Source organism: Glossina fuscipes, unplaced genomic scaffold (genome assembly GCF_014805625.2).
Source record: "Glossina fuscipes isolate IAEA_lab_2018 unplaced genomic scaffold, Yale_Gfus_2 0, whole genome shotgun sequence".
Classification (NCBI taxonomy): domain Eukaryota; kingdom Metazoa; phylum Arthropoda; class Insecta; order Diptera; family Glossinidae; genus Glossina; species Glossina fuscipes.
Genome location: NW_023998414.1, coordinates 30,469,393 through 30,483,557, shown reverse-complemented (window position 1 = coordinate 30,483,557; position 14,165 = coordinate 30,469,393). Strand labels below are relative to the sequence as shown.

The following is a 14,165-nucleotide window of genomic DNA, read 5'->3' as shown; positions in this document are numbered from 1 at the left end:
AATAGCAAGGAGTATGTGATGAATTGGAAAAAATTCAATGCAAGACATATGTAATTTCTGTTTACGCGATAACGCGTTTCACTTACTTAAATGAAAGCCATATCAGCAGATATATAATTTTAAAAAGTTTAACATCAAACTTTAACTAAAAACATTCTTGGGCTATTAAGGTGTGGTGCATAAAGCACTTTCTTTCTCTTCTTTCTTATTCTTCTCTTTTTCAGTCCTAGACGTGACTTGTGCGAAACGATATATAGCAGAATTGTAAGCCGACAACTTTTGAATTTTTTCATCACGATACGGTTTCTCATACTCGATTTAATACTTCGAGTATTGTCTTATTTTCCCAACTTAGCGCTAATTAATTTCTGATTTCTGGCTATATTCGGAACTTAATAGGTCGCTTAAACAAATTAAAGTCAACCGAGTAACGCGTTTTGTTCGATGAAAGGGATCAAGCGATTGTAAACATGTTTGCCATGAAACATTTATCAATCTAAGAAACAGTTCAGTTAAGTTTGCGGTATATAAATGAAAAAGTCTTGCTAACTTGCTTTCCATTTTGTTATAGGAAAAAGCAAGCGAAAGACAGGAGCTATATTGCGATGGATTGATTATTAAAAAAGTTTTTTTTTGGTTTTTTGCTTCAACGAAAATCATCGAAATATTTCTTTCCTAGAATACATAACTTAATCGTACAAATAGATAATAAATCGTAAAGTAATTCTTTCGAAATTGTTGCACGTGAATAAGAAACGTAAAGAAAAAAGCAAAACAAAATATGTGTGTGTGTGTGTTTTAAACTTGCCTTTCTTCCATTTGCGACTGGAACAAGACATCTACTCGTTCATATGCATATGCGAGTTTTGCATGTATTGGTCTGTCAAATACAAAACAACGCAAACGTGACTTTGTTTATAGAGAGACTTTCTTTTTTAAGCCCACCACCGGGGCATATGATATATGTGTACCGTTATTCTGTTTGTAACGGCCGGCAGACAACATGTACAAAAGACTCAACCAAAAATGTCTTTGTAAACATTTACGTTCGATCTCTACAAAAAGCAAATACAATTTAATATACGAATGGACGTAAATCTATCTTTGAATTACTTAAACTTTTATAAGGTCGTCTCATTAATTCGTCAATACGGATATGGCGAGTTCTATTCCACAATCTCACAACTCACAATTAAAAATGAAAATGCTTCATAATCCTTTCAATTCTACTCTTTACTCATGTCCTGTCGCACGATATTCGAAATGCGGATATTGACGGGGACTCCAAATTCGTTTTAAAGTCAACCTAACTTGCCTATTGGTTTTAGCATTTTTTGTTTCCGTACATATGAAAAAAAAAAAAAAAAAAAAAAAAAATTAAAAATTTGGATGGAATACAAGCATACATGGACATAGAAAAGTGTTAATAGAAAATCAAATAAACAAAAAAAAATAAAAAAAATAAGAAAAACAATCGATTCGGTGACCAAACACTCCATTCAATGATTCGCTGAATTCAATTGAATGATTTAGATATCGGTGTTTGCTTGTTTGTTGATTCAAGCTAAATAAGTTTTGCTACACTTTCTAATTATAGAAAAACTATGGGCAAAAGTAAAAGGTTTTTACTGTTTTCCCAAAGTAAAAACTAAACGTTTCATTTTTATATTAAGAGAGGAAATGTTTTCTTGCATTACTTCAAGGAAATAGTTCGTGGCTATTTCCCGAATAGATCGTTTTAGACTCGCTTATGCTTTGTAATGCAAACCTTATTAAGATATATGATATCATTGTGTGTTTGGTTGATGCATTTCAAAAGAAATCGTGCATCATGAGCTGATTTAATCAGATTAGAAGAAGTGTATGAAGATTCGAATTCGAATACGCAAAGACGCCAATCGATGCCCTTAGCAAAACTCAGTGAACGTCCGGCGACAGCCCAACACGGCATAGTTGAATTTGGCGGCCTGCCCCGTTCAAATTAGAAAACGCAAGACTTCTAGTCTTGTAAAATCCGATAGAAATAGTCAATGAACTTTGTCAACATCAACGAGTGACAGCTAGATGCAGTTTTGATGGGCGACGTATCATCTGCCATACAATTCGTAAATTAACCGCTCTATTATGCGAACTATTTGAATAGACAGACACCCATTGAAGATGGAAGATCTTACATATGTTTTATAGAACTCCCCGGTATATTTTTGTGCCTTTGAAGCACTTAGCCAATCACATATACATTCTCGGCGGAAAGTTTACAAATCTCCTCTAAAATATTAGCAGTAGTAATTATGGCCGAAAAGTTGGTCATTAATCGGCAGCATATTTATCAAATATTTGCATCAAATAAAGTATATATGTAACAGAGAGCGTAAATGGTAATAAAAGAATTGATTGAATTATCTGTGCCGGCGAAATTGCAATCGTTACGTGCACTTTCGTAATCTATCCATGAATTATGCAAAATAAACAAAAGCAAAAGAGTTACGCTTTCCCTCTTCCCTTGATCCCTTGATATATTTCGTTTAAAAAATGCTTACGAAGATTAACTCAATGATAATAAATCAAATAAAATGTAAACTGAATCTAAAAAAACTTTCACAAATCGCATAAGCTTTAATCTTAAGTATCGTATATTATATCGTATGCATTGTGATGGGATTTTACTCTATTTTGCGATCATGCGATATGACAGTTTTTTCTCACATAGAACACAATCTGTTATTTAGCTGAGGCAAAAGTAAAATTTTAAATGTCATAACCGCCACCACCCTACCCTGTCCACTGTAGGAGTGTAACCAGACTTCAGATCTTTGTAATCGCAAGAAATGTACATCGGAAGCTTTATATCAATGTGAATAGTTTTGCGATTATGACATTGAAAAACATCAAACATGATCGTAACCTTTTAATTCTATTTTTTTATTCTTATGAGATTAAGGTTAAAAATTTACTAAATCGCTCTATATATATGAAGGCTTCTCTTTCATTTCGTAGCACCAATATATGTCGGTATAAGTTCAACACAGGCACAGGTACATGGACTGGTATCACAGAGATAGATGGATAGACCAACTTAAATTGGTTCAAATCAGATACCGATTAGAAGAAGTAAGCAAGAGTTGCCTGGGCGTACTTAAACAAACAACACCGGGAAGTCTTACGAGCCGGCTAGAGATACTGGACAAATTCATGGACGAACCCTTTGTCAAGATACCGAACCTCTATGTTGCAAAGCTAATACCGTTCCATCGATTCAGTGTGATCATATCGGCGAGATCGGGCCGGGGGCGGGCCAGCTTTTGAATCTAGAGTGGCGCTGGAGTATGCGGCCGGAGTTTTTAAAAAGCCATACCACATGGGATATTATCCTTCCGTACCTCAAGCAGAAGTCTATACAATCTCCGCCTGTGCCTCCCTAAGAATCCCTAAGAAACTAATGCAGGAGAAAGTTGATATGCATTTAATCCGACAATCAAGCCATTAGGCTTGCAATTGGCCATTTGGCGATTGAGTGCAACGAAAGGGCTGACCATGTTAGGTCCTGAATCTTTCTTTGACGTACCAAGAAACCATACTAAGAAGTTGGTAGCGCAATGGATACGAAAAAAATCGGATTGCCATTGGAAGCAATGTACAAGACAATGTCAAGCGACAAGATTCATAACATTTTCTGGTATAGCACACAAGCTACTGGAACTAAGAAGTAGCGTCCAGCCGTTGGTCACAGACTTCTACACGGCTCATAATTTCGTCGTGCAACACCTGAACACCGTGATTATCTTCTATACCGATTCATGCAGATTCTGTCAAAGGAAGAGTGAGATGTCTCATCATATTCTATGTGAATGTGCGGCTAAATCTTTGGGGAGCACGTTATAATGCCGGACATGGTGGCGGGATTTACAAGAATCTTAAAACTGGATGGTTAAGGGCGCGAACAAGATCTTTTAGGTCGCGAAGGTAGATAGTGAAAGAAAAGGTGAAACTATATGAATGCATATAAACCTTAACACACCCTGTATTACAAGTAATGTAGCCCTCGATTCAGCATATAAATATATTATATATGTAAGCATTTACCTATGCTGCGGTTATAGTTACGTTCTGTTAGATGCGTACGTGGCGTGTATATGATACGATAAATCAGCGTATTTGTGTTTGTTGAATAATTACGCCATGTGTACACAAGTTAGTTTTAGGAAGCTTATACATCACATTAGTTTTGGCGTTTAATTACACACACGTTTTGCAGCCCGATATCAACGCATTGTAAAACACAATCAAAATGAGTGTGGATGGTATTTCCTTTCAAGTCGTTTTAGTTTTTTTGCAATTATTTCACTTTTCAATCTTTCATAGATATTTTGGCTTATTTGGGCAATTAGATGGACGAATTAAGGGACAAGTATAGCAATATATTCAATCAAAAACTTGAACTAATCAAGAGAATAAACGCATAACAGAATCTACAAAACTTGTTTATGGTCGGTCTGGCGTTTATTGCAAACAAATAAATTTTTTTCAATTTCCAGGTCATATTTATCTAGATACGTGTCAGTTTTCATAAAGAATTTCAAGCACTTTCTATTCTGCAAGTAGTTAACTGTTTTATACATATTCGATGCATAGCGTGGCATGCTAAACGTAACACTTTTTTTTTTATTGAAAATTACTTAGCTTCTTCATCGTTTTCTGCATATTAATATATGTACGGAAACTGGAGAATAACATTTAGTATACCATCACGACCCTAATGAACGATCTGAATAATAAATATGTGCAAAAGTGAAATTTTTTACTATAACAGTTAAATAAATTTATTGTACATGACTTGTATAAATCACTTCTAATTTCATTCAAGAATTTATTTTATATTCATTCTATTGATTGTTGAAAAAATAAAATTGAGGTTTTCGACAAAAGTGTCCCGCATTTTGTGCCTCATTTGTTCATACGAAACTTCACATTAATAGCAATAGTTTTCTATAAAATATTTCAAAGAGTGTGTGATGTTGTTGTTATGTTGCGATTCCTTCTTCTGCATTCCTATGCTAGAGAAATCTTTTATGCAGATAAATATTTTCACGAAATCTTACCCAGATATTTAGATAAGTAAGGATGGAATTCAAAAAATTTCAATTCGATACCAGAGTTGCCATTACATTGTTTTATCGAATTCTGAATTTCCAATGTGATTCAACTTCTCCGCATTACAAATGCTATTGAATTGAATTTCAATAATTAAAAATTAATATTTTTAATCTTTATATCCGCCAGTCAGATCACTTACATAAAGACTATACAAAGACTATGCAAATTATGTACAACTAATCCCCGTCTCCGTACACTGTAGATACATTCGCATACATGAAAAAAAATTTTTATGCGAAATTCACCGCATAGTCCTTTTTATTTGATACCCACACTTTGTGGTTTCCACTATATTTAGGATAGAGATAACATATGTTCATTTAAGGAGTGCACAAAATTATTTTAAATTTCTATCTTCTTAACCTTGTCATTAATAAGCATAAAATCTCAAAAAAATGAAAACCCGGAAAATTTATTCACCCAACTTTTTGTGGGCATAACTGATTTTGTCTATTTTTGCCACATAAATAGAAAAGTTTTCCGTAAAGTCAGTGTAGAAGATTTCTGCGGGCATATGCTTTGACCAATTTAGCCGATTTTCAATACCGAACCGCACGCATAAACTTTGAATGTTTTTACCAAATTTAAAGTTGATATCTTCATTTTTGTGACTAGAAGAGTATCAATAACACACGGACAGACGGACAGACATGACTTAATCGATTCAAAATTTGACGCTGATCAAGTCGCTTTATAGTCTTTGAAGCTTCCTTTCGGACGTTGCAAACATTATAACAAAACGAGTATAGCTCCGATCCTTCGGTGATCGGTATAAAAACATCATATTTGTTATCACTGATGTAGATAGAGTATTAAACAATCAAACTTTGCCTATTATAACGTTCCAAGTTTTATGTTTATTTAAAATGTGTGGAAAGAAAAAAAAAAAAAAAACGAGAAAAGCAATAAAATGTCTTACATTCTAATTACATTAAAAATTATATACGAACGGGTTAATAGGAAAGGTCTTTTCATTTATTTTGCAACTGCCAGTGATGTGAATGAACTTTGCTTGTTATTCATTCATCTTTAAGCGCACATCATCAAAACAGACGTCAAACACAATTTTCATGTCAATTGTAATGTATTACTGGATCCATTCAAATCGTTTTAGGACACGATATCTTAAATTGGCGAAATATGAATCGAAATGTTCCGAGTGAATGGACAAAACGAATGATTAAATTGATGATCAAAACTGATGAGGCTTTTTAGACTTGCCTTGGTTTAGGCAATGCTGTGTCGTGTTGTTTACGAGAACATATGTTATATGATTCAATAGTCGATTGACTAATGCCCGAATCGAATATTACATCCGTTAGAGATTTTTAAACTCTATGCACGCTACATGCCCATTATTAAATGAAAAGGCTGACTGACTATGCAGCGACATTTCTCTACATAAAATAATTCAAAATAAGAAAACAAACTTATATTTCTCGTGGAAGCATTAACATAAAACATAGAAAACGAATAAAGTCGAGTTTAATGACATTCCAGCTTATCGCACTCACTACGTGTTTATAAGACATTCTTGGGAATCAATTGTCAATGTGGGCAATTAGAGCTTTCCATAAATGTACAATAAAACAGGTACTTGTTTTAAATACATATATATATATATATATATATATATATGTTTTTTTTTCTAAATACATTTATAAAATAAATAAATAAAACTTGACTTTTACCAAGAAAATCCACAATAAAAAGAAAGAAAATAAATAAATAAATCTCTTCAATATTCTTCCTTATCTTTCTCGTATATTTCGTTGGCGTGCAAATATTACTGTTAGTCATCAACTGGTGAATGCGGTGAATCCATTTGTACTACAGACAAGCCAAACGCAAGGTTGAATTTTACTAATAGCAAATTATTGCTATTGCGGCACACATAGGCAACGATAACAGATGGTGATAACAGAAACACCACACAAGACACCACGAAAATCATACGCTATAAATAATTTGTTGCTTAAAATGCATTCGAGTTCATGTCTAATTAAGCAACCACTCACTCAAGTTGTTAACTTTATACACACATACATACTGATTATTACTACTTATTTAATAAAATATTCATTTTGCATATAATACTAATAATAAAAAAATAAAAAATAAAAAAAAAAAAAAAAAAAAGCACGAAAGAAAGTCGGAATCACTTTGTAGCGAATTTTCAAGGCACAACACCTTAAGCGAACATATAAAAATTGCATAACATTAGAGATGTTTTCAACTGCCTGCTCAAATATATATATTTCAAATCAAGTTACAATTTTTCAGATATTGAAGGCAAGTTTGGGAATTTTTTTTCTCTCTTCACTTCGTCACTTTGCGGCTTGACGAGTTCTAATTTCGAAACCAAAACCCCGGACTTCTTTTTATGCGATCTTATAAATTTCATTTCCTTCCTACTCACATCAATTAACCATTTTTATACCCTACATCACTTCTGAGCTTATTACCTTTGTGCGAATGTATGTAGCATACATAAGAACTTGAGATAAATCCATCTTTTATTATACCGATCAATTTAGAATCAGTTTAAACTTGTCTACCCGTTTATCCGTCTTTTTTCTTTTTTTTTTTTTTTTTGTGTTCATCCTATAGGCGGCATATTTCCAAGATATTTCAATGAAATTCGGTGCACTGTACACGTGTTGAAAATTATTCCAATCGGACCAGTATTTCATCAAATTCCCATGTAATGCCTTATTTTGAAGTCGTTATATGCATAAGTATGGGATGGTGTAGCGTATTTTATGGTGATCCGTTATAATGTTTTTTATTTGTTTACTATATTTCAAGGACTATTGTAAATGATCGTAAACAAAATCAGATCGATATCTGCTAAAGGCTTGGCGTTATACATATCTTTTAATTTTCAAACTCATTGTCCAGCTGAGAGTAAGACCTCACACTATGGACAAGGCTTCCACTTCAGGTCTCAATTTTCGCAAATGTGAGATTGCAAACAACAGACGATGAACAGAAAAGACGGAGATGCTTAAATCGCCTCACTATGAAGACTCTTTTTAAGGTCTTTCTAAGAGTTAAACGAACGGATGAAATGATATTCGGCTCAGTTCTTATAGAAATAATAAAAATTTCATGTTTGCCTTTAAATGTCTTCGATATTCATTTCTTTAAGCAACTCTTAATGGTTAGAATCAATATTTGGTATAATCGTTTGATTTATTTATATAATTTTGTCCTCGTTAGTGATCGTTGCAGATTTCTATCTGTTGTAGAAGTGTTTAAAAGGCGTACAACAAAAGGCATTTTTCAACTTATATAATACAATATTCATTTTCAACTTATAAAATTGATGCCTAAACACTTTCTATCTGCAAATATTTCAAATGCCAACCGGTAGGACTCGATTGCATGTGGTAACCAAATTTCACGCTGGCTAACAAAGTCTATCCATTGCTTCGTACGTGACGAGCTTGTTTTTTGTTTTTTAATATAACCGTAACAATTAGTCAATCAGAACGTGTCCTTTGCAGGTCCAATTCGTGTAATGATCAGAAAGAAGCATGGAAAGAGAAAAAGATAAGTAGGGGCCTGCGACCAGATTAAACCCTACCGCGCAGAGATTTGAATCCGCGAACAATGATTAGATAGTCGCGATTCGTACCTTCTCCGCTACTCTGCTTGGCATATATCCGATTTTAAAGGATTTTTAATATGAAAGTGTATTAGAAAAAAAAAAAAACTAACCTGAAGTTTATGCACACTTCTACTTAACTTTGATTCACTATATTGATGTCACGTATCGTGCCATTATTGTCGTGAAAAGAAAAGCAAAAAACGATTAAGAAAATGATATTCGACTGCGCGTAAACATTATAAAGAGAAAATCAAAGGTATTTCGAGGCTCCATAATATAAGGTTGACGTGGCCGTCTGGTCCTTCATTTTTATTCAAGTACGGAAAGATTGTTTATAGAGTACACATGCGAATTTTTATCTTATACTTTATAAGTAACGAACAAAAAAACAATTTCTTTTTCTTTTTTTTTTTTTGCTTCTGAAAGAAGCGGGCTTATCAGATTTGGTCCGTTTTCAATACCAAGCTGCGTGGACGAACTTTCAATGTTCCTGCCGAATTTGAAGTCGATGTCATCCTTGCGATCAGACAGTACACACGCGGACATATGAACAGACGTACAAACGGATAGGCGGATAGACGGTCGGACGGATATGTTTGTACCAATTCGGGATCTGATACTAATCAAATATCTATATCTAGAAACTTTCTTAGGGGTTTCTGAGGCTTGATCCTAGATGTTGCAAACGTTTTCTCAAAATTAATATGCTTTCATCTTTTTGTAATGGGACATATAAACATATATATTTATTTTTCTGTCTATTTTTTTTTTTTTTATTATTTTAGTTGTAGTTTTATTTATTTATTTTTTTTTTTGGTGTTATATTTTTTTACTTCGCACATTAATTAAATTATTATTTTTACGTTTTTCATAGTTAAAGTCGTACGTATACGTCTAGTAAGCTTGTCTCTCGTGTTTTTTTGTTCGACAGATGATTGAAAAAACACATTTGTAGTTGTTTTCGATATATCTTAAGAGTTTCTATGCAAAAAAATTTTCATTTTAGCTTGCATGATTTTATGAGGAACCTATCAATCGTGTAAAGCGGGAGATGGGTGTACACTTGTATGCGATTTTTGATTCCAATCTTTTTTTTATTATTATAAACGAAACAATGAAATTAATACATATTTATATGACGGTGATGAGTATAAATAAATAAAAAAATAAAAAAAAAAAATAAAAAAATAGATCAACCATGGAATGGATACGAACGATTTATACACAAACTGGCATTAGTGTTAAAACGTAAGATGAGTAATATTTTCTAATTACACGATTAGTAACCGCACAGAGTGAATCAATTATTATATGAATCTAAATTTTCTTTAATCATATACATATATGTAATAAAAATGCAATAATTACGGCAATAGCGACAGCAACAATAATGATGACAACAATAAGAACAATAACAATAACAACAACAACAACAACAGCAATGAAAGAAAAAATAAATAAATAAATAATAATAGATAATAATAGATAATAAGAACAAAACAACTTACCCAAGAATTATCACGAAATTGTGACATATTTTACAACTCCCAAGCAATAATACTTTTGCAATTAATGCAAAATAATTTTGTAGAGTTTAGCGCCGACCGAACAACAGGACGACGAAGAGAGACAAGTTAGAGAAGATCAAATGAAATATAAATAATTTTTCACTTGCTTCTTTTATTCTTCTTCTATTTTTGTTTTAAATTTAATATTTGGCAATGAATTCAAACAATAAATTAAAATCTGAAAAGAAATAACGAACACCAACAATAGAATCAATGCATGATAATAAGTCTGTACCTTATTTAACAAAAACAAAAACAAAAAAAAACAAAATAAATAAATAAAAAAAAAAAAAATATATATATATATATATATTATTCTATTGAGATTATTCAAAAATTTTGGACTACTTTTTAATATGTAGTCATTTTAAATGTCAATGAATTTTAAGTTAATCCACAACGTATTATTGTATTGTATATGTTAGGTTAGGTTGGTACGAAAAACAAACTCAATCAAGCTGTTGTGCCGATATTCGCTGTCTCGGCGAAATAAAATGAAATTTTATTGAGCTTAAATTGAATTTCTCATACTCTTCAAGAGCTGAACTTATGTTATTTTCGATATTCTAAGTTTAATTAATTTTTAATGAAAAATCGTACACAACATATATATATATGCAATGACAAACATACATAATATAAGTGCACGAAAATTATGATCAAGATTCAAGTTAAATTGCGCGAACATATCGAATATCAGAAATGTTCTCCTTTTCTCTAAATTAATGGCACTTTAACAGACGTTTGTGTCGATTGTCACGTCATCAAATTCATTAGGATTTTAGTTGCGCTTGATTTTGTCCGATACAAAAAGTGTTTTATTTTTTTTCTCGATTTTTATAATGTGCGTGAGGAGATGATTTCTGACTATCATGAAGTCATGAAGATGAGACTTGGATCGAGTATCGTTGCAAAAGATGAGTCAGGGGCAATGAAAACAGATTTGGACGAGGATTATCCATAAGACAAATGGACTTTGTTTCACTGATGTTCTCATAAAGCCAATATACTTTGTTTAAGTGCTATAAGAGTCCTGCATGCTGACCAATTTTATAATGAATTTGATTTTTTGCAAAAATTGCGTTAGGATCGTGAATGACAAAATTGATATGATTGTCTTCTTCTTCTTCTTCGCTCCGATCATTATAAAAATCAACGAAACACAAGTTTTACTTGTCCCTTGTATACAACTAAGTTTTTGCTAAATATGTCAAGAGTTTCATATCGTTCAACAAAACGCGTTCACGAATTAGATCGACGTCAGACCCATCGCAGAAGCAGAGAGGAAAAAAGTGAAAAACTTTAACATAAAACCCTTTAATTATCATATTCGTCGCTTTAATATTGCAGTCATTCAATACACATTATATTTGGAAAAATTGCTAGAATGCGAGATTGAAATAATTCAAGAGCGTATGCACTTGTACGTAAGCGGGTATTTAAATGAAGAAACCATCAGTCGCCTATTAAATGGACAGTACGGTTCAACTTTTAAATTGGAATGAAAATTCTGTAATCGAAAACCATTTTTTATGCTACACACAACCAATAAAATCATTAAGGCGGCATTGTAGGCAGCCTTTTGATACCATGTTTTCATTGCATGCGAGTACCCAATATTGAAGTATTGTCAAAAGGAATGCAAACAAGCGTAACTGCTATAGACATAATTAACAATTTGCTATTATTGTAAATTCGGGCTGATAGAAAAGTTCGCAGAGCGTTAAGCTATGCAACAGGAAATTACGTGTGAATGCAAAAATGAACATAAACCGGAACATAAAACATGGGAAAACATAAACATTGGTATGAAGATAAATATAAATATGCATAAAAAAATATAACTGAAAATATAAATATAAATACAAATATAAAAAAATATATATGCAAATAGATATACAAAAAAAAAAAAAAAAAAAAAACATAAATCTAATATGAATATGAATATAAATATGAATATAGATATGAATATGACAATGCAATAACATTAGCAAAAGCCGCGACTTCACACGTCAACCTATCGATAGTGTTAACCATTAAATATTTTTTAAACATCGCGTCACATTAATGAGATAAAAGAATTATCGCAAAGATCCTGATATTCAAATGCATTTAATGTCTAGCTTCGGACGAATTTATTAAAGGCCTTTTTTTGCTAAGTACTGTACTGATTGATTTGCCTTTAGCCAAATAAGAGGAGAGTGCAATGCTCAACTTTCTTAGATTAATTGCTGAAATAATCGGATGTCTTTTTTGAATGTCACGGAGACCTTAATAAGGGAATTGCCTTATCCGCTGTTTTACTTTTATTTATTATCGCACAAGAAAAGTGCTCCTGGACAGCGTCCTGTCTGAGCTGAACAAATAAAAGTGGCATCACGGAATTAAGTGTGACAAGCTTCGAAAGGGGGAGTCCCTTCAAGAGATGATAGAAATGGATTGCTCCGCGAACTTTTCAATTAGCTTGATTAACGCTATATATATAAACAGTAAATAGCATATCATAGTATATGACGCTAATACATCACAATCGACTAAACATACTAAAAACAATTATCGAGACGTACAGAGTTTAACTGACCAAAAGTGTACTCAATTCACTTTAAAAATTTTTCATTTATATAAAAGTTGTTTACGTACGTACGTTTGCTTTGCTACAAACATGGTGGAGTAACCTGCATACGCTCTTATAAGAAAACTGAATGTATTGAAAGCACTGAAGCGTTAAGTCAATTATATAGAAAAAATAGAAAATAAAAAAATAAAAAAACGAAAAAGATACAACATAAGCACACCTGAGAGTATAACAACTTACTATAAAAAAATATTTTGATTTAATGCACAGCAATGTTGCTTACGTATTTTTTTATTTATTTATTTATTTATTTTTTTTATTATGTTACATTATTAATATTATTATTATTATTGTTATTATTATTATTATTACTATTTTTATTATTTTCCCATGTTACGTCTACAGGAACTTTGCATTGTTATTAAATTATTTAGTTTATTATTACTTTGTAAATACATTAACGGGAAGGGGAAAAAGGCGGACAAATTAGCATTTAAAACATATGCAACAACACACCTTTCATACTTTTCTTTCTTTTACTTTTTTTTTCTTGTGCTAATAACTTGGTTAACTTATTTGTAAATAAATCTAAATTTTTGTTTTCCTTTTTATTTTTTTTTTGGGTTATCAAAAATTTTCCTCTTATTTATTAATTATAAAAATAAATTCTTCACTTTTAACTGATAGTTTTTACACTTTATTATCATCTCATCCACTTATCAGCCATTCACTGCTTGAACTTCAACGCTTTAACGTGAAATGAAACTGCAAGAGCTTAAAGAACTTGAGACATTTCTATAAAAAGGGATAAGAAATAACAAAAACAAAAACAGAAAAAAAAAAAAAAACAATTTAAAAAATACAACAACCAGTAAATTAACTTCTGAATGCTTTTTTGTCGAACAAATTTACTGAACGAATTAATTTTTGGAATTTGAAATTTTCGCTTCTACATAACAATTACGCTTAATAAACTTGTTCACTTAACACAACAAAAGTTTGTGTCATTTTTTTTTTTTTTTTCTTATTTCTCTATTGTTAAGATTTTCTTTTAATAACAAATGTTGGTATATAAACTTGAAGTGTATTAAAAGGAAAAAAAAAAAAAATTTATTTTATTTTTACTATTATTACCATATTTTTTATAAGTACTTTATAGTTTTAACAATATTAACAATATTATAGATATTTTATTTAATTAAGCATTGATCGTACACGTTAACAGCTTTCTTCTCAATATTATATTTATTTACGT

At 31.6% G+C, this 14,165-nt stretch overlaps 1 protein-coding gene across 1 annotated transcript in view; it reads right to left on the bottom strand.

Moving 5' to 3' along the window:
- The window catches only part of LOC119639688 (SH3 and F-BAR domain-containing protein DDB_G0274695), a 61,401-nt gene extending 50,912 nt beyond the window's left edge, over positions 1 to 10,489 (bottom strand). The window contains exon 1 of the mRNA XM_038037287.1: positions 10,276 to 10,489. Coding sequence (XP_037893215.1) covers positions 10,276 to 10,302 — 27 coding nt within the window. The 5' untranslated portion in view covers positions 10,303 to 10,489. The remainder of the gene's footprint in view (positions 1 to 10,275) is intronic.
- Between the last annotated feature and the right edge of the window lie 3,676 nt (positions 10,490 to 14,165).